This window comes from Gigantopelta aegis, chromosome 7 (genome assembly GCF_016097555.1).
Source record: "Gigantopelta aegis isolate Gae_Host chromosome 7, Gae_host_genome, whole genome shotgun sequence".
NCBI lineage: Eukaryota > Metazoa > Mollusca > Gastropoda > Neomphalida > Peltospiridae > Gigantopelta > Gigantopelta aegis.
The window spans coordinates 39,017,506-39,039,889 of NC_054705.1; the positions used below are offsets into that span (position 1 = coordinate 39,017,506).

The 22,384-nt window shown below is 40.5% G+C and overlaps 2 protein-coding genes across 2 annotated transcripts in view; one reads left to right on the forward strand and one right to left on the reverse strand.

The window, feature by feature from the left end:
- The window catches only part of LOC121377278 (beta-1,4-N-acetylgalactosaminyltransferase bre-4-like), a 77,168-nt gene that overhangs the window by 26,595 nt on the left and 28,189 nt on the right, over window positions 1-22,384 (reverse strand). The window lies entirely within an intron of this gene.
- Window positions 16,362-21,273, forward strand: LOC121377277. Its single transcript, XM_041505210.1, has 2 exons — window positions 16,362-16,495; window positions 17,337-21,273. Exon 2 carries the CDS (start codon window positions 18,542-18,544, stop codon window positions 20,627-20,629), a length of 2,088 nt encoding a protein of 695 aa, XP_041361144.1. The 5' UTR covers window positions 16,362-16,495; window positions 17,337-18,541; the 3' UTR covers window positions 20,630-21,273.

Genomic DNA, 22,384 nt, shown 5'->3' on the forward strand with positions numbered 1-22,384 from the left:
CAGTTGTCAACACACGCGGAGGCCACACCCGGTATTGACTCCAGATGACCTTGACCTTGGTGGTGTGTCCTATCACTTACTCACAATGGACTAGAGTGAATTGTGAACAATCCTGCAACATTTGGTAATTATCGGACTCACCATTCAATAATTAAATCAATTCTCCAAATGTTACGACAATGTGGTTTTGCGTTTCTTCTTTTGAAGAGTATATATATATACACATGTATATATATATATATATATGTGTGTGTGTGTGTGTGTGTGTGTGTGTGTGTGTGTGTGTGTATACATGATAAAAAAAACAAGTGTATTGTATATATGTATTTAAAAACAATTTTTTGAAATAATATCATTCATCTTCAGAAAGGAACTGCTAAATACCTGCTAAATATGACGTCATACATATTATTATATGACGTTATTGCGGTAGAAGGGGGTGGATAATTACTTAATTACGTAATGGTCGCCTTTATCTAACGAAGAGCATTAACAAGTGGACAAAACGTTCTAATAAAATACATTTCTTTTGTCTTTCTTTTCATTTCATCATTGGTATCTATGTGATAAAATGGGAAAATGGCGACTTTAGTATCTTTTGTGTCGCACGTGTATTTAAATGTGAACTCAAGGGTATGCATCTTGTTTCAGGTTGTTTTATTTGCTGTTTGTTTACGCGTACTCTGGCTCTCAGCTGAGTGGTATGACCAATGTATTGTTCTTTGCAACCTTGGCATGCAGAACAGAACAGAACAGAACTGTATTACACTCAGGCCGTTATGCAACGGCGTAAGAGGAACATATTATATATTCTGATTTTGACAAGATGGTTAACAGGAGGATACAAATAATAGGAATACATTGCTTGGCACATATATGAATACAAATACAAATACAAATACAGTACATGACATTACATTATAAAGATATGTGTATTAATAATATAAATACATGATATTACATTATAGAGATATGTGCATTAACAATATAGATGCATTCTGCGATGTAACAGAGTAGAGGTATATTGTAAAATATAATTATTCAGAAAATTTCAGTTACAACTGTGTACTTTATAATTATTGGTATTACAATATATAGATATAAATAAAATAAATAAATAAATAAGAAGAATAATAATAAGAATAATAATAATAATAATAAAATTTTCATAAAATAACAATAAGACATAAAATAATGTAATACGATTTAAAATATATCAAGTATAGTTGTATGTTGACCTTTAGTTTCATTAACTGGTTAATGTATGGTAATTTTGGTTGTTGTTGGGTATTGTTGTTGTTATGGACGTTTAAATACTTGAAAAATTATATTCATGAATTTAGCTAATTTTTTTAGTGTGCTTATTCTCTTACGGCTCATAAGTTCTCTAAATTTATATATATTTGGTCGTATATAATAATATGGACGTAAACATTCTTTCCGGGTATTATTGAAAAAACTACATACAAATAAATAATGAAATTCGTCTCCTATGTCGTCGTCATCACAAATAGTACAAAGTCTATCTTCTAATAGAACTGTATTCCAATTACATACATAACGTTGTTAACCAAACAATCCATATCCCATTGTACCCAAAATAAACCTTTGTGGTTGAATTCTATGTGTGCCTTCTACAATATGTTAGCATGTACCACAGTGACTTCGGTTACACTTTTTAACACTGCATTTATGGTCTACTGTTGTAGATTCAAATTGTGCTTTTGTCAGTATCTGTTTCAAAGGTTTTGTTTTGTCTTTTACTATTTATAATTGAAATAGAGTCTAGTATGGATGATATTTTTTCATTGTGTTTTAAAATATGCTATTCTGACAAGATCGTTTTATATATATATATCGGGGTTCTGCGGGTTATAGGTGAATACAAATGCGAGCGGCCTTTTCGCTGTAACGATTTGTTTTGGTTTTAAAAGATATTTTCTATCTAATAGTACCGTCTTTTTACGATACTATCTGAGATTAGCTGTTTTTGGATAGCCTCGCGTATTAAGATACATGTTGAGTTCCCAGAGACGTTGATCACGTGTTTGTATATTTGACACAGTCATACAGATACGCCGTGCTAGGTTATATGGCATACTACTTCTTGTATGACTCAGATAACAGGATGAGAAAGAAAGGTACTGTTTGCTATCAGATGGTTTGTAAGGTTTGTAAAATGTATCAGTTTCTATCATGCGTCCACACTTGATTACTGAAGTGTCTAGAAAAGGAATTTTATTTGCGTTTGTTTCCATAGTAAAGGTTATGTTACTATTCAGTGTGTTAAGTAACTCGTGAAATAATTGCAAACAGTTTTTAAACAAAGGCCACAGTATGAAACAATCTTCTAGAAAACGTTTCCAGTTCTTCTTGAAATATAGCTGAAAGTCTGATCCAAATATATTTGCAATTTTAATTTCTAATATTTGTTCTAGGTAACCTGAAGTCAGTGTGGCATAGCTTGGTGCCATTTTGGTACCCATTGCTGTCCCTTTAATCTGTTTGTAATGTTTCCCATCAAAGTAAAATATATTGTTTTCCAATATATATTTTATGCTTTCTATGATTAAAGACTTTGAAATTCGTTCTGGCAAAAGTTCGGGATATTTGGTTAACCAGTATGACACTGCAATGATTCCAAGGTCATGTGATATCCTAGAATATAATTTTGTTATATCAAATGTTACCAGTACGCTTTCTTCCGTTGTCTTTTCTGGCAGGTTGTTGATGAAGTCCATAGTGTCTCTAGTATAACTAGTTACTACTTTTAACAAAAATAGTTTCATGGCTAGGCGAGAGGATGCGAGATTTATCCCTTTTGCAAAAACTCCCTGATCCGCGCCTGCTAAATCTCTCAATGTGAAGGAAGGAAATGGTTTATTTAACGACGCACTCAACACATTTTATTTACGGTTATATGGCGTCGGACATATGGTTAAGGACCACACATATATTGAGGGAGGAAACCCGCTATCGCCACTTCATGGGCTACTATTTTCGATTAGCAGCAAGGGATCTTTTATATGCACCATCCCATAGACAGGATAGCACATACCACGGCCTTTGATGTACCAGTCGTGGTGCACTGGCTGGAACGAGAAATAGCCCAGTGGTCCCGCTGACGGGGATCGATCCCAAACCGACCGCGCATCAAGCGAGCGCTTTACCACTGGGCTACGTCTCGCCCCCATCAATGAGAGATTATTGTGTTGTTAGTTTCACGAGGAACTGGAGTGACTTGTCTAATCCATATTATCCATATCCATTAGCATCAGTTGAATGCTTTACCACTGGGCTGCGTCTCGCCCCCAATGAGAGATTATTGTGTTGTTAGTTTCACGAGGAACTGGAGTGACTTGTCTAATCCATATTATCCATATCCATTAGCATTATGTTTCCCAGGTACATCAATATTTACTGACAGCACTGATCCGTTCAAGGTAAAGCGCTCGCTTGATGCGCTGTCGGTTCAGGATCGATCCCCAGTGGTCCACAACTGGTGTAAGAAAAGCCGTGGTATGTACTATCGTGTATGTGGATGGTGCATATAAAAGATCCCTTGCTGCTAATCGAAAAGAGTAGCCCATGAAGTGGCGACAGCGGGTTTCTTCTCTCAATATCTGTAGGGTCCTTAACTATATGTCTAACGCTATATAACCGTAAATAAAATGTGTTGAGTGTATCGTTAAATAAAACATTTTCTTCCTTGATAAGTTCAAGAGGCGGGATTTAGTTCAGTCGGTTGAGTGCTCGCTCGAGGTGCTTGCGTCGCAGGATCGAACCACCTCGGTGGATCCATTCAGCTTATGGGGGGGAGGGGGGGTCTCGTTCCAACCAGTGGACCACAACTGGACAAAGGCCGTGGTATGTGCTTTCCTGTTAGTGGTAAAGCGCTCACCTGGTTTGTGTTCAGGCAACTAAACTGGTTTAAAGTTGAAATTTGTTTTACTTAACGACACCACTAGAACCCATTGATTTATTAATAATCGACTATTGGCTGTCAAACATTTGGTAATTTTGACATATATTCGGAGAGAGGAAACCCGAAACATTTTTCTATTAGTAGCAAGGGATCTTTTATACCCATCATCAGACAGACAGGATAGCACATGCCACGGTCTTTGATATACCAGTCGTGGTGCACTGGCTAGAACGAAAAATAGACTGGGATCGATCCTAGGCCGACCGCGCATCCACTGGGCTACGTCCCGTAGACAGGTTTATGCGGTTCACAGTAAGCCAAATGGTCACGTCTGAAAACAATCAAATTTGCCCGAACGTTAGAAAACCGTTAGCTGTCTGAACATGTGGTGGATGCGTGGTCGATTTAGGATCGATCCCCGTCGGTGGGCTCAAAGAGCTTCTGGTTTTTTTTTTTTTTTTTTTTTTTTTTTTTTTGGGGGGGGGGGTCGTCCCAGCTAGTACACCACGACTGGTATATCAAAGGTCGTGGTATGTGCTATCCTGTCCGTGTGATGGTGCACATGGGGAAAATAGAGTGGGTTTCCTCTCTAATATTATATACCAGAATTACTCAATTTCCTTTGCATCCAATAGTCTATGATTAATAATTCAATGTGCTCTAGTGGTGTCGTTGAACAAGACCAACTGATTTTAACTTTGTTCACTTCAAGTACTGATGTCTATATGCGTTGATGACACTTAGTCCTATCATAAAGTTATTGTCTGGTATTATTTGTCTAAAACTTGTCTTCCAGTTTCAAATAGCGATTTTCATCGGCCATGCTTGCTGTTAGCGGAACGCACCGGAACTGGAGAGCGGTTTAGGGGACGTAAATCCGCCTAATGTTTACTCGCTAATTTCTAATACAGGCTATAGCTAGTAATTTAATAATAGAATATATAGTGAAACCTGTTGAAACCGGACCCTCTCTATACCTATAAAAACCGGACTTTTTTCACGGTCCCTCTTTCAATATCGGTACAAAACAGAACCTGTCTATATCGGATACCCTTTAAGGATGTACACTACCAAATCAAACCTACCTGCAGCGTATCAATCGACATAAACACCACGGATATAAATACTACCGCATTAAAGTGAATCAGAAAAAAATGGGGGTCAAGCTGCTCATTTCAGAGATAACAGGTAGCGTCTATGACTACCCTAGTTCCGCACAAAATGTGAGTACTTTGTTTTACAGGTACCCCATACATGTTTTAAGCACAAGGCTACTTGACAAAGTGGTACTAGATGAAATAAACTTGCATACATTTTTTGCCCAGATGAAACTAATTATTTTTTTACACCCAATGTACTCACATTTATCACCAATCACAGGATTTGTGGTGTTAACTTCTCTATCAAACGTTAGGTGCACCTCGAACTTTGACCCAGCCGGAAGTTATTTGGTTTAGTACTACCTATTAAAACCTGAGATTTTGCTTGGTCCCGCTCTGTCATGGACATAACTCTGGCGAAGTCAGAGGTTGTGCTCACGGCAGGTGTGCTTGAACAGTTCTCTGATGGAAGCATGCCAAAATCTCCCCCCCCCCCCCCCCCCCCCCACACACACACACACACATCCTTGGTCCCGATTTAGTTGTTTCGCTGCTGTGATGTACAGATAAGTCAATTACAAACCATGGGAAATACCTTGTCTGTACCTCACAATGGTGATTGATTCTTTTTCTTGTCTACTTATTTACAAAAGCAAAATATTTGTAAACTAAAAGCAATCATCCGTTCTTCACCCACGGTCAACATGGCGCCTACAGACTCATGTAATCAAACGCGACATACTCATTTAATCATACGCGAGATATAGTCCCTACTTTGTACAAAGACAAACACATTATTAAATTACCGTGTAACTGTAAAGTTAAAATGTTTAATTCATTAACGTGTTTTGTGTTATAAAAATAATACCGCACGGACCTCACGAATACATCGAGCTATCTCTATTGAAAAGTTGTCCCATTAGGCTGGTAGGTACTGGGTACACACCAAGTCTCGACAAACACCGATTAACATAGACTACTTTCCATATTAAAAAAACACCCTGTGACGAATCATATGATATGATATGATATGATGTGATGTGATGTGATGTGATGTGATTTGATGTGATACAATATGAGCGAGAGAGAGAGAGAGAGAGAGAGAGAGAGAGAGAGAGAGAGAGAGAGAGAGAGAGAGAGAGAGAGAGAGAGATATGGGGAGGGAGGGGAGAGACACACAGAGACAGAGACAGACAGAGACAGACACACAGATAGAGAGAGAGAGAGAGAGAGAGAGAGAGAGAGAGAGAGAGAGAGAGAGAGATGGGAAGGGAGGGGAGAGACACACAGAGACAGAGAGAGAGAGAGAGACAGAGAGACAGAGACAGACACACAGATAGAGAGAGAGAGAGAGAGAGAGAGAGAGAGAGAGAGAGAGAGAGAGAGAGAGATATGGGAAGGGAGGGGAGAGACACACAGAGACAGAGAGAGAGAGAGACAGAGACAGACACACAGAGAGAGAGAGAGAGAGAGAGAGAGAGAGAGAGAGAGAGAGAGAGAGAGAGAGATATGGGAAGGGAGGGGAGAGACACACAGAGACAGAGAGAGAGAGAGACAGAGACAGACACACAGAGAGAGAGAAGGGGAGGCAGGGGAGAGACACACAGAGACAGAGAGAGACAGACAGAGACAGACTCACAGACATACAGACAGAGAGGGGGTTAGGTTTTAACCTGTAAAGATTACAATTACAAATGCAGCTCTGTTTGAGCAGAATAAAGCCGGTTATTTCATTTATCCTGCAGTCGTACATAAATCGAAGCACATAATGAAATGAACCGATTTATTTTTCAACGTTTTCCAGAGAACTAGGTACACACTTTTTAATACCTTATCGTCTATAATAGCTATACAACAAAACAAACTTGTACTTAGAATTTAAAAAAAAAATGTCTTCAGAACGGTTTCTAAAAATCAAAACAATCATTTGGAAATAAAAAAAGAATAGGTAGCATTCCATTGCTGGTCCTATCGTTGCTGGGAAAGTCCAGCACGGAATACGAAACGTGTTTGTAAGATTGACTGGACTACTTTTAAAAGTGGGAACAAAATATGATTGCAACATATAAATATATCTCAAAATACCATCACTTTGCAAAAACAAAAACAAACAAACAACAACAAACAAACAAACAACAAAACAACAACCCCTCTCTCACACAGACAGACAGACAGACAATGTATATTCATTATAACACGTCAGTCCTGATCGACTGTCTATTACGTAATTCGTGTATTTATAATGGCACGTCGGGCCGCTGTTGTGCACATGTCCTCATTTCAGCCCATGCTACCTGACTTCAAATACCCGGTGAAAATACTCGACAGCTTAACCACTTGACAACAGACAGCGTTTCTTCTTTGTTTTTCTGCTTAGTCACCTGTGTACAAGTATAATAATAATCACATCTCGAGCTACTATTTTTTTTCCTTGTCATGTGACTAGAAATTCCCGATATATAACCCAACCCTATACCAGCACCATATCAAAAGAATACCGTTCCGAGTACACAATTGCAATGCACCCTGGGGAAGCTGAACAAAAGAATATCGGCCTTCCCCACCCAAACCCCCAATACTTGCTGCTGGTAATAACTTGGTTCTTGGTGATGCCTCGACCAGAAGCGGTCAGGCCCTTATAAGGGCCCTATGGGCAACCTAGGGAGACACCACAGCATCGTAAAGGTCTAAAATTAACGAGCTACTCTCGATTCACTAATATCAAAACCTATATTAGCTCGGCCATTTACCTTTCGACCGACCGTTCAAAATTGCGCCAAATTCCCTCAATCAAAATTGCGCACCCTTTTCTCTTTGACATTTAACTGATCCATTCAAATTCCATAGCACCACCACCACCCCCACCCGCCTGCTACCGATTTGATCGGGCTGCTGGTGCTCCCTTGCACCTGCCAGTGCAGGCGGTCCCTCCTCTACCCTCCCCCCACCTTTCCTGTCATGGACGGAGGAGCCGGCCAAGGCGTGCGCTACAACAGCTTGTTCTGAATGTGCACGTAAAACCCTATGACATGACATAAGCACCATATAAAGCAGTTGCGGATCCGGTTGGTGTGTGTGTGTGGGGGGGGGGGGGGGGGGGGGGTCTTATGGGTCTCAAGACCCTGTTTTCACATTAGAGGTGGGAACAGTATGGACTACTATGTAGAGGGTCTTAAATCAATCCTATTTAATACAAGTATGTAATAAATGTCACAGCATTCAATATATAATCTGCCGATTGAGATACGACCCCCAACGCACACTCAAACACCTTCGCAAGATGACATTATAAAGGAGAGAGAGAGAGAGAAAGAGAGAGAGAGAGAGAGAGAGAGAGAGAGAGAGAGAGAGAGAGAGAGAGAGAGAGAGAGAGAGAGAGTGAAAGTGTGCATGATATATAGAGGAGATTAAATGAAAAAATAAGTAACTTTGAAAAATACAACACTCGTTTGCTACCTATTACTAGTGCAAAAACAGTTCTGTCCTAGAAAGCTATAATTTTGGTCAATAACTCAAATATAGAAATATATCTAGGCATACTGTCACAGATTTAAGGACCTTATTTCTCTAAAAATTAATAATAAATGAAAATTACATTAATTTTCACAGACCAAATCTAGCTATTGCATCACTTTAACTACACCATGATGGAGTGAAATCCATGTCAACCCTCTCAACAATGTTAGTTTTTGAATTATGGACCATTGCCATAATTCAATTATTTTTACAAATTATTATTAATAAGTGGAGTATGGTGGTTACGTAGATGGTTGAATAAAGTACATTTAGAGACAACTCAAATATATATATTTTTAAGTAATACTTTGTTAGACCATGTAATAGGTCAATAAATATATATATATATATATATATATATATATATATATATATATATATATATATATCACTATACATGTATTTTTTTTGTTCCTCCCTCAAACAGTTGGCTAAATGTTTGAACAGCTGGTCTCGAATTGTCAATATATTTGTGAATGCATATGTGTTATGGCCTCGGGTCCAATAAAAAATAGAATTGAACCGAAATAAATATAATTGTGTTTGGCACCATATGGGCGCAAGTGTCGTTAAGCAAACGTTTTCCTAGGGGTTTTGGGGTGGGGTTTTTCATAAATAATATTGAATATTGAATAGTTTCGCACAAACAAATAATTGTGACTGTATGTTTAGAAGGACCCCACAGTTTTTATTTCGGGACTATAAAATGTCTTATAATGCTAAAACGGAAACCTGACGATAGAACAACCATAAAAATGAGCCTCCTTCCCCCTCCCCCCTCCACACACTTTGAAAATCCGTGCTACGGGCTGAACAAATCAATGTTACATTATTTGTTATCTGGTAAATTTGTAAAGTGCATGGTAATTAGATCCACGGAGTGTGCAGGTAACAATCAAAAACTAAAGAGATGGTTGACAGTTGATAATACACGTTTTTCGCATAATATATAGAAGCTATTTCATGTGGATTTTTTTTCCGGATACGATTTTTATGTCAACGAGTGATTCGTGAAAATATGGTTTTCACACATTACGAGTCGACATAAAAAATCGTATTAGTAAAAAACACAATGACATGGTCTATGCATCTTTCCTGGTGTTTTGGCAATATATTTCGCTTTTTTTTCTTTTTTTTTTCTTTTTTTTCTTTTTTTGGTGTTTTGTTTTTCTTTCTTTCTTCTTTTTTCGTCTTTTTTTGTTGTTGTTAATACCTTTCGCTGATCCTATCGAAAAGACATAACGTTATGAAATATTTCTTCTGGTATAACTTTTGTTGAAAATGTACTTCACCATGGTATATTTTAAAACAAATACGAATAAAAATTATCTTTATTTATTTAATAATTACTTAATAATACATGACAAAATGATCCTCTAAAAAAACAAAAAACAAAAACAACAACAACAACAACAACACAAATACAAAACGAATCGAACGGCAAGTTTAAAAACCTGTAGATCGATATATTTTATTGATATGTATATAATAAAAATCAATGTGCTTTAGTGGTGTCGTTAAACAAAACAAACTTTAAATATGTTTTCTTGTAATATACAAAAGAATTTAAGGGTCAAAAATTTATAACCAAATAAGTTTCAGAGTGTATTAGATTGATGATGGAAACTACACCAATTTTTTTTTTTATTGTTCCATATTTACAAAAAAACACAAATAAACGTCACTGTATACAAGAAAGTCACATGACATGCTGTCAAAGTTGAAGGTTGTCAAACATGGATTTTACACATTAGAACATTCGTTTAATAGTGTGTGAATCCACCCCTGGCGCGAATACACTCGACACATCGTTGCCTCATGCTGTTGATCAGACGTCTGAAGAACTCTTGGGGAATGGCCTGCCACTCTGCCATAAGAAGTTGACCCAGATCATGAAGGTTGGCCGGAGGGGCATGGTTATCCCGAACTCTCCTGCCTAATTCGTCCCAGGCGTTCTCTATTGGGGCCAAGTCAGGCGAATATGCTGGCCAATCCATCCTGGCGATACCTTGTTGTCTGAGAAAGTCCGTTACCACCCTGGCGCGGTGGGGTCTGGCATTGTTATCCTGCAGAACTGCCCCGCCGCCAATCTGCTGAAGGCCTGGCAGAACCAACGGCCGGATAATCTCATTCAGATAGCGGATTCCATTCAGATTGCCATCCACCACATAGAGGGGGGTCCTGTGGTGGATAGAGATGCCGCCCCACACCATGACGCTGCCACCACCGAAACGGTGACGTTGTCGAACGTTAACGTCAGCGAAGCGCTCCCCAGGACGTCTGTAGACACGAACCCGACCGTTGTTGAACTGGAGATTAAACCTGGACTCATCAGTGAACATCACTCGACCCCACTGAACACGTTGCCACCGCAGATGAAGCGTGCACCAGTCACGTCTGGCCGTTCTGTGACGTGGTAGGAGTGGTGGTCGAACAGCCTGGCGACGGCAGCGTAGATTATTGGCTCTCAAACGATTGCGTATGGTTTGATCAGACACTCGAGTTCCAGTCGCAGTCCGCAGATTGTCACGTAATCGGCGTGCAGTGGTTGTGCGTTGACGTAGAACCATATTGGTGATGTAGCGGTCCTCTCTATTTGTAGTGCTTCGGGGTCTTCCCGAACGTGGACGATTTCGAACAGAATTCGTTGCTTGGTACCGTTGCCACAGTCGGCCAACGACACTCTGACTGACACCAAGTCTCAGAGCAACATTTCTTTGCGTATTGCCATCCTGAAGCCAAGCAATAGCCCTTCCTGGATCTTCGATAGTCAGTTGAAGTCGTACCATTGTCGAATTTGGAGTGTGCACCGTACACGAACGCAAGCTCCAATTATACGGAAATTCAGCATTGGGAACATGGAATACACGTGCAAAGCGTGCAAATGAAGCGCTTTGTGAAAAAGCAAGTTATGGGCACTTAGCAGACCTTTCGCTTTCGCCCTAATTTACGTGCAAATGTAAGCATGTTTTCGCCATTAGAACTAGTCGACAGTGTCAAGGACAGTGGATTTTAATTCATTTATGGGTTGCTTAGAACCACTTTCGTCAAAATGGAACAATACCATGCGTGACATTATGGTCTAGCTAATATAACTGACATTCAGAAAATAATGTCGAAAATATCGTCTGACCCTTAAATTCTTTTGAGTAGTATATATACAGTCACGATTTAAAAAGAAAACAACCTGTAAAGACCATTTTAAATGTAGACACACCAGGGGCGTAGGCTAGGAGGGTTCGGGGGGTGCGGACGAATAAGTAGTGAAATCCATCTCCAATATCGAGGCGGGACGTAGTCCAGTGGTAAAACGTCTATTTCTCGTTCCAGCCAGTGCATCACGACTGGTATATCAAAGGCCGTGGTATATGTTATCCTGTCTGTGGAATGGTGCATATAAAAGATCCCGTCGAGCACCTTAATATAATTTTCCTTCTATACACGCAGTCTTAGATCTGGCATGTTTATAAAAAATAAAAATAAAAATCATTGATTCTGGAAATGTAATATTGTGTTGTTTTTTGTGTGTGTTTTTCATTGCGTCACTAAGTTTAATTAATAAATTAACGTGCTACGTTTGTGTCTTAGAAGAAGGATTGACGTAAGCAATTTACCTACAGACATATTGTTAAAAACTACGACCTTTTATTGCCGATAAACGTTAACCACATTTTGTCCAGATAAGTGAAAAACATTACAATGATACAAATTCCACATACTAGATGATAAACATGTCACCTATTTCGACTTTCCTAAGATCTCCTAGGACAAAAAGCATGCAATTTTTCGTCGTCTGCCATTTTACTCTCTCTCTCTCTCTCTCTCTCTCTCTCTCTCTCTCTCTCTCTCTCTCTCTCTCTCTCTCTCTCTCTCTCTCTCTCTCTGGTATGTGTTGTCCTGTCAGTGTGAAATGTAGCGGGTGTCTTTTGTATATCAAAATTACCTAATGGTCGACATCCAATAAATCAGTGTGCTCTAGTGGTGTCGTTAAACCAAACAAACTGTAATTTTCTGTGGGATGGTGCAACACAACTTTTATCAAAGGCAGTGGTATGTGCTATCCTGTCTGGAAGTTTGTTTTATCGGGGTTATTCAACATACCAAAATTACTAAAATGGTTGACATTTAATAAATCAATGTGCTCTAGTGGTGTCGTTAAACAAAACAAACTCTAACTTTCTTGTCATCACGAGATGCTAGATACATGTGTCGCTGCGGAAGAATACTCTGACATAGAAGAGGACCGTGGTATGTGCTGCCTTGTCTGTGTGATGGTGCATTATAAAAGATCCCTTGCTACTAATGGAAATAATGTAGCAGGTTTCCTCTCTAAAACTAAATGTCAAAATTACCAAAATGTTTGACATCCAATAGTCGATGATTAATAATTCAATGAGCTCCAGTGTGTATGTATGTGCGTGCCCCCCGCCCTCTCTCCACCATACCCCCCCCCCCCCCCACCTCCCACCCCACCCCACACACACATACCTTTTGGCACCTTCCTACGCCCGTGTTCATTAGTGAACCTTTTCTGTCAGTGATGCATTCATCCAAATTGTTTACTTGAAACGTGAAACTTGAAACTTGAACCTTGAAACTTTACTCCGGTACACTCAGGCCGTCAAACGACAGCATACGAGGAATTACTGTACAATGGATATTTATGTTACAGTGACAAGATTACAACAGGAACTGTTCGTAGAATAAATACAAACATAATTAAAAATACTTTAAAGGCGCAGACCCTGGACACTAAGTTTAGTTAACTTACAAACCTGTAACTCATTTGGATAAAGTTACAATATAGTGAAAGAAGAGTGGGTGACGTTAAAACCGGGAAATACCCTTAAAAATAGAAGAGAACTCGAATCAATAAACCGTTACTTCTCAGACGCACGTGCGTTTTTTAAAAAAATATGAAAAAATGCCATTTTTGGTACTACAAACACCAGGATGACCAGAAACACTTCGGTTGTACGGAAATGGATAATATAAAGAATAAAATATAAGTAATGTTTGATTTCAGTGATTATAGACGGCTCTAATAGTGAAAAATATGCTGTAGTGTTTAGAAACTAGGGTATGTGCCTTTAATAGCTATCATATACGTTTTAAAATGAAGACATCTGGCGACGAGAAGATCAAAGAGATTAATGAAGTTTTTACAAGTCATTATTTTAAAAAGTATCTAGTGATATTGGAGATGTCTGTCTATGGTTTACTGAATTTATTTGTAATTGTAACCGGCCTCGGTGGCGTCGTGGTTAGGCCATTGGTCTACAGGCTGGTAGGTACTGGGTTCGGATCCCAGTCGAGGCATGGGATTTTTAATCCAGATACCGACTCCAAACCCTGAGTGAGTGCTCCGCAAGGATCAATGAGTAGGTGTAAACCACTTGCACCGACCAGTGATCCATAACTGGTTCAACAAAGGCCATGGTTTGTGCTGTCCTGCTTGTGGGAAGCGCAAAAAAAAAAATCCCTTGCTGCCTGTCGTAAAAGAGTAGCCTATGTGGCGACAGCGGGTTTCCTCTGGAAAAAAAAAAGTGGCAGAATGACCATATGTTTGACGTCAAATAGCCGATGATATGATTAAGAAATCATTGTGCTCTACCGGCCTCGGTGGCGTCGTGGCAGGCCATCGGTCTACAGGCTGGTAGGTACTGGGTTCGGATCCCAGTCGAGGCAGTCCAAACCCTGAGTGAATGCTCCGCAAGGCTCAATGGGTAGGTGTAAACCACTTGCACCGACCAGTGATAAATAACTGGTTCAACAAAGGCCATGGTTTGTGCTATCCTGCCTGTGGGAAGCGCAAATAAAAGATCCTTTGCTGCCAGTCGGAAGAGTAGCCCATGTAGTGGCGACAGCGGGTTTCCTCTCAAAATCTGTGTGGTCCTGAACCATATGTCTGACGCCATATAACCGTAAATAAAATGTGTTGAGTGCGTCGTTAAATAAAACACTTCTTTCATTGTGCTCTAGTGGTGTCGTTAAATAAAACAAACTTTAGTTTTTATTTGTAATTGCAGGAATTAATTTTGACATTTTACGGATGGTTCTTAAGTTGTTACAATTAAATAGGGTTTTTTTTTTCAAATAATTAAATAATTTGAATGTGTATTTTACATATACTACCAGCAATCGCGGTATGGAAAACAACACTTTTACAGTCACCACAAACGTATAGCCGGGAGCATTAAAGGGACATTCCCGACTTTGCTTCCATTTTAAAGATATTATCGACAAACAGAGACTTTTTACGATTGTAATTACATATCAAATATATTTTTCTGTATAACATGTTAGTGGCTGTATATTAAACGTGTTTCTGATCGTTCTAATATTTGTACTAGGTCAAATTTCATTTTATTTCCTACAATATGTTTTGTTCGTACGTACGAAATTATTTGAAGACAAACTCCAGTTTGGGCTTCTTACAAATATTAAGACGACCAGAAACACATTGAATATACAGACACTGATATTCTAAACAAGTTAATATATTTAATATGTAAGTTTAATCGTAGAAATATTTTATTACTCGGAAACATCTTACAATGCAGCAAACTCAGGAACGTCCCTTTAAAATTACTATTTGGCTAAAAGGAAAAATTACCTGGCGTTAATTATCTTTAATATTGACGTAGTTCTTATGGTTTTCTCTTGAATAGTGTGAATGTGTGTTGTACATATTGAAAACAGTAAATGGCGTTATGCATAAATCGTCCTTCTTTTGGGATAATGTTTAAGACGTTTAGTATAGGTTAAGGGGACAATCCTGAGTTTGTTGTCATTGTTAACATGTTGCGGACTACTAGAGACGCTTCAAGGACAACAAATTTGAATTAAATACATTTTCCTTAAAGGGACATTCCTGAGTTTTCTGCATTGTAAGATGTCTCTGACTAATAAAATATTTCTACGATTAAACTTACATATTAAATATATTTTCTTGTTTAGAACTTCAGTGTCTGTATATTCAATGCGTTTCTGGTCGTCTTAATATTTGTAAGAAGCCCAAACTGGATTTGGAGGCAATTTCACAAAACATCGTAAGTTTAAGTCTGCCTGGGTTGTCATGCCACGACCAGAAGCGGCCTTTTCAAGGACCATATGGGCAACCTAGGGATACACCACAGCATCATAGAAGTAGTAGGAAACTGCCGTTTCTGGTACACTTTCCCCCATTGGATTAACATAGGATAAACCGAGCCTCTCCCACCGAGCCCCCCGCGAGTCTCTCTGGCGAGAGGCGCTAAAAGTAGATGGGGTTTCCCAATCGAGCTAAAAATAGAACAAGGTAACCCTCCTTGTGATGGCCACCCTTCGTGATGTACCCACCCATATGCTCCATTGCACCCCACTCAACCCCAAACCACATGTTCTAAACGACTAATGGGATGGCTAATGTGTGCAAAACGCAGACTGTGACAGAGACGAGTCGGTATGTTGAAGCCTGCGAGAGGCGCTAAAAATAGATGAGTGATAGAGACATGTCTGTACGCTCGTTGAAGCCCACGACAGGCGCTAAAAATAGCTTGGGTTTCCATAAGCTCAACATGAGGAAACTCTCCCTTCAGTGGACTTCGAGGTTATTTTCTACTATGCGATAGGGCCCCACTCACGTGTTAAACAGTTTAGAATGTATCGATGCCCTATTTGACAACACTGAATTAGATGCAACAAGACATACAACAGGTTTGGACCTGTCTTCATACCACAGACCGAGTAACAGCCAATCTGAACGTTTATGGTGGTGACGTCACTGGAAATCCCCATGCCTAAAACTGTGTATCAACAAAACATGTTTGGACTTGTCTCGTTACTTCGCGGATTTTTAGACGTGTTTCAACTTGTTGAGTTTTGGCAGCCGATGGGTATATAAAGGCTGGATTTCCCCCAAACAAGTCATTCAATCGCCGAATGCTCGAGAAAAACAAAAGCCATCTGAAATGTGAGTATACACTTTAGAATAAACGAGTAATTTATATTTGTTTATTTATTTATTTATTTAGCCTGTTTATTTATTTATTTATTTCCATTACCCATCGAATTTACAAAGTGTAATCCAAATGGTGGAGGAATGACCGTGTAAAAATAAACAGCGATTTATAGCCGTGTTTCGGTGTTGTTTCCTATGTGCTTCACGGAAGTCGACAGCGATTAACTAGTTCGTCGGAGCGAGAATTAGAACCAGGTTGTGATGCGGACGAATTCACATTTAACTGATTATAGTTTCTCCCTTATCGACGAAGTATTCATAAGTGTAGAATATGTCAGACTGTAGTATCGTTTAAATGATTTATAGATTGTAATTATTTGATGCTATAAGCATGGTGGAATTGAACACGTTTGAATGTGCGAGGTATAACGGTTTGGGATGTCTGTAACGGGTGATATATAACCATTTTTTATTTATTAAATTATTTTATTTATAGTATTAGTGTCAATACGATTTTACTGTGGTATTTACATATTAATTTAGCAGATGACAAATACTGCAAAAGTCCCAGGGCCATCCTAAGTGCGGGAGACAATTTAAAACACGCCTTCACCGCTCGGTGGTCATATTACAAATGATGGCGGTATGGTTATCGTGTAAATGAGCGAGTTTACTTTGTAATAAATAAGGGGTGTCAGATAGTATTACAAATGTAGATTTAACACCACCAGACTATTTACAACGGGTTTCCACCCTATTTTTAAACTATTCCAAATGAAGGGTATATATAGGATAGTAGCTACAATTATAAATCGAGACGAAACATTCTGTCAGTGAAATTATTTTATTGCAGTATGGAAGCCCAGACAAGTATGGAATATGGAAGAACAGCCAAAAGGCAGAGGATCGAATATGGTTGTAGTGACTGTGGTCAAACCTTTGCACACAAATAAAGTTTAAACCGTCACAAGAAGACGGCCCATGGAAGTCCGAAGCTAACTTGCAGTCAATGCAAAATGACATTCACGAGAAGAGATAACCTGCATCGTCATTTAAAGACACATTTACAACAGGGGGTGCTAATGAAAGTACTCCACGAGGGACACCTGCCACTGAACCAACACCCACTCAACAAGAACCTGTCGAGCCACCGTGTGACCTTCAAGCCCTAGGAGGCACTATGCAGGTTCATACCATCCCAGGAGAGGGTATACAGAAATACGACCCCATGACATACCTGAAGGGAAAGTACGACGAGGTCAAGAAGGTGTTGAAGCAAGCCATCAAAGATCGAGGTGGGCTAAAGTGGTACCTGACCATTAAAATAAAGATGAGCAGGCGGAAAGGTGAGGTGGTGGAAACGGTGGAACCCCATTTTAGAGGCAAGTGTCAAACGTCTCTTAAATTTGAAGACCCGGATGAAGGGATGAAGGAATCGATTAAAAAGATCTATACTTCTTTCATCGAATTCCAAAGGCAGGGTAGCAACTGGACTGTGGATAAGGTGGTAGACCTCACCATTCACATGGCCCGATACAGACCACTTCGAGGCTCGAGTTACACACCCCTCCCCATCAAATTGAGATCTAAGCATGCCATCATCAATGTTCAGAATCGGGACCAGAAGTGTTTCATGTGGTCGGTCCTGGCAGCATTACACCCAGTCAAGCGCAATCCACACAGGGTCAACCACTATTTCAATCTCATCAATAGTATAAATTTGACAGGCGTTTCTTTCCCCGTTAAACTGGTCGATATTCCCCGGTTTGAAAACCAAAACCAAATTTCCATAAATGTTTTCGGGTACGAAAAGGGAGACGTTTACCCACTCCACGTGACTAAACGACGCTTTGAAAGGCACGTGGACCTGTTGATGATCGCCAACAGTAAAACGTCGCACTTTTGCTGGATCAAAGACTTGAACCGGCTACTATTTGATAAAAAAAACACGCCCATAGGTACCATTATTGTCCTTACTGTCTACAGGGATTCACGAAACAGGCAGTGTTGGATGATCATTTGATTTATTGTCAGACACATGGTCCGCAGAAGGTTGACATGCCCAAAGAGGAAGACAAATGGCTATATTATAAGAATGTAAAAAAACAACTCCAAGTTCCCTACATCGTCTATGCCGATTTCGAATGCCTCCAAGTGCCCATCATAGGATGTGCTAAAGACCCCGCGTCATCTTCTACAGAGAAAATGACCAAACACGTCCCATCGGGGTTTGCCTACAAAGTGGTCGGCTTGTCACCCGAGCATTGCAAACCACTTGTCACCTACAGAGGATTAGATGCCACCGACAAATGTGTCGAGTGCATGGTCAAAGAACAAGAGGACATAGAACAGAAATTTAAATGGTGTGAGTCAATGGTGATCACGGGACGAGATTGGCAGTCATTCAAAACGGCCACACACTGTCACATATGCAATGAGCCATTAGATCTTAAGCCAGTCAGAGACCACTGTCACATCACTGGGAAGTTCAGGGGTGCAGCCCACAGCGAATGCAACCTCAACTATAAATTCACTGGTCGCATTCCCGTCGTCTTTCACAATTTACGTGGTTACGACAGTCATCTCATCATGCAGGCCATAGGAAAAATTCAGAGTAAACCCATTAGCTGCATTCCCAACAACATGGAAAAATACATATCTTTCAGTCTAGGGTGCATGGGTTTTATCGATTCCTTTCAGTTTATGAACTTTTCCTTGGAGAAACTCGTAAACAATCTGGCCAAGGAAGGACCTTCTAAGTTCAACAACATGACCCAACATTTCGGCGCAGATCAACTGGCCCTTCTATTGAGAAAGCAGGTCTACCCCTACGAGTACTTTGATTTAGAAGACAAATTCATAGAGACCCAACTCCCACACAAAGAAGCCTTTCGAAGTTCCTTAACCGATGAAGACATAAGTGACGAGGACAATGCTCATGCTCAAAAAGTGTGGGAGGAATTTCGCATCCGAGACCTCGGTCAGTACCACGATCTGTACGTTTCAACAGGCATATGTCTGAGCTACTATGGACTCGACCCAGCTCATTTCTACACGTCTCCGGGTCTGGCATGGCAGGCGGCACTAAAGATGACGAGTGTGAAACTCGAACTTCTCACCGACATCAATATGCATCTCTTTATAGAAAAGGGACTTAGGGGTGGAATTTCCATGATATCCCATCGCCATGCCAAAGCTAACAACGACCAGGTCCCAAACTACGACCCTGATCTTCCCAATACATATATCGCTTATCTGGATGCCAATAACCTATATGGCTGGGCCATGTCACAAGCACTTCCAGTGTCTGGATTCAAGTGGCTGGATGATCTCCAGGTAAACGTGACCGAGGTACCTGACGATGCAACTAAAGGCTACATTTTAGAAGTCGACCTGGACTATCCCCAAGAACTGCACGACCTTCACAACGAATATCCTCTTGCTCCAGAGAAACTGACGGTGACCGAAGACATGCTTTCTCCCTATGCTTCCCATCTTCTGAAAGAGCTAGACATGAGTGGCGTTTCAACAGAGAAACTGATCCCAAACTTGAAACGCAAGGAGAAATATGTAGTGCATTACCGAAATTTGAAATTATATCTTTCACTGGGCATGAAACTGACCAAGATCCATCGAGTGTTGGCCTTTGAACAAAGCCCATGGTTGAAGGCCTACATCGATTTTAATACAGACAGGCGCAAACGTGCCCAAAATTATTTTGAAAAAGATTTCTTCAAACTGATGAACAACTCTGTATTTGGCAAGACGATGGAGAACTTGAGGAAGCACGTGGACGTGAAATTGGTCAACAGTCAAAAGAGAGCTGGCAAGTTCATCGCCAAACCCACTTTTCATGCCTTTCGTATTTTCAACAACGATCTGGTGGCCATCCACATGCAGAAGCAACGGTTGATTTTGAACAGACCGATCTATGTGGGTTTCGTCATTCTGGACATTTCAAAAATATTGATGTATGACTTTCACTATAACTATATCAAGACCAAATATGCGTCCAAAGCCCAGCTCCTGTTCACAGACACCGATTCGTTGTGCTATAGCATCCGGACAGATTACATCTACCAAGACATGTTAAATGACAATGACCTGTTTGACACTTCAGAGTACCCCACTGACCACACCCTGTAGAGTACCGAGAACAAGAAAGTACTGGGCAAAATGAAGGATGAGACTCGTGGAATCCTCATCCGGGAGTTTGTGGGTTTAAAATCCAAAATGTATTCACTCATTTTTGAGGAGAAAGGTGAGCTGGTGGAAAAGAAAATGGCCAAAGGAATCAAGAAGAGTGTTATTAAAAATCATACTAAACACCAACACTATAAACAGTGTCTCTTCAATAAAGTCGACTATGACCCAGATCCGAAGCTATCAACACGAGTTGTATAACATCAAACTCAACAAACTGGGACTGTCGCCATTTGATGACAAGAGGTATCTCCTTGACGATGGTATAACCAGTCTCAGTTATGGCCACTGGAGAATTTCTCAGAATGCCTGAAAACTATAAATAGGGGTAAACACGTTAATACCAAGTCATTTGTGACTTGTCTATCAAGCTGTCAACATCATGGGGAAGAGCTCCTGTCCCGAGTGTGGAAGGTTGTTTACCAGAGAAGATAATATGAGGAGACATAGATCTTCTTTTCACTTATCTCCTCCTCCTCCTCCTCCTCCTCCACCTCCTCCTCCACCTCCACCTCCTCCACCTCCTCCTCCTCCTCCTCCTCCTCCTCCACCACCACCACCACCTCCTCCTCCTCCTCCACCACCACCACCTCCACCACCACCACAGCACCAGGAACCACCATGTTTTTTGCTACATCCTTTCACCATGATCGTGTCAGGACCCACCTCGTGTGGAAAGACGTTCTTGGTGTACAAGTTGTTGAGAGATGGTAAAATCAACCCACCTCCCCAACGCATCGTATGGCTCTACAAACGTTGGCAGCCTCTTTACGATATTATCAAGATGACTGTTTGAGTGGAATTCGTTCAAGGTATCCCCGAGGATCTTGAAAAAGATTATTATATCGATCCCAGAGTCCGGAATCTCGTCATGCTGGATGACCTGATGTCTACGGCTGGCAAAGATCCTCGCATCACCGACCTGTTCACGGAAGGCAGTCACCACAGAAACCTCTCGGTGATTGCCATCAACCAGAACTTGTATCACAGCAAAGACCCGACTCAGAGAAGAAACTGTCATTACCTGGCACTGTTCAACAATCCCATCGACAAGCAACAAGTCATGACGTTGGCCCGACAGATGTATCCTGGACATACCGAAAGGTTCATGCATCAATATGAAGAAGCAGTGCAAAAGCCATATGGTCACCTCTTTATCGATCTTAAGCCTTTGACACCCTCTACAGAACGATTACGACCCAATGCTCTGGACCAAAGAAGTGAAACCCCCGAAGAACAGCTGACACAGTCTATAAAAGGAGAGAACGGTCGAAAAGCGTGTCATTCTTATTCAGACCTTCCAAGTGAGCAGACGTGTGAAGAAGAGCTCCCCGAAATGCATTCTTGTGACGATTGTGGATTAGTGTTTCAAGACGTGCACGTGAAAACATGGTGCCCAGAAAATAGAGGGGAACCTCTTGCAAAGAGAGCTAGGTGTGAAGAAAAGCACGACGACGACGACGATGAGTGGGAAACGGCTGGACTGGATTATCTGTGGCAGCTCGTCTACAACGGTCACAAAGAGGAGATGGCTGAAGACCGACAGAACTACTTGGATAAGGGAAAATCTGAGCAGTGGGTGGATCAAAAGATAGCCAAGGAATGGGAGAAGACGTATTTCAATACATTGGTAAATGCATAGCTGTTCACTCGTTGCTTCTCCCAACCTTCTCTGATGAAACCGATTCTAGATAGAAT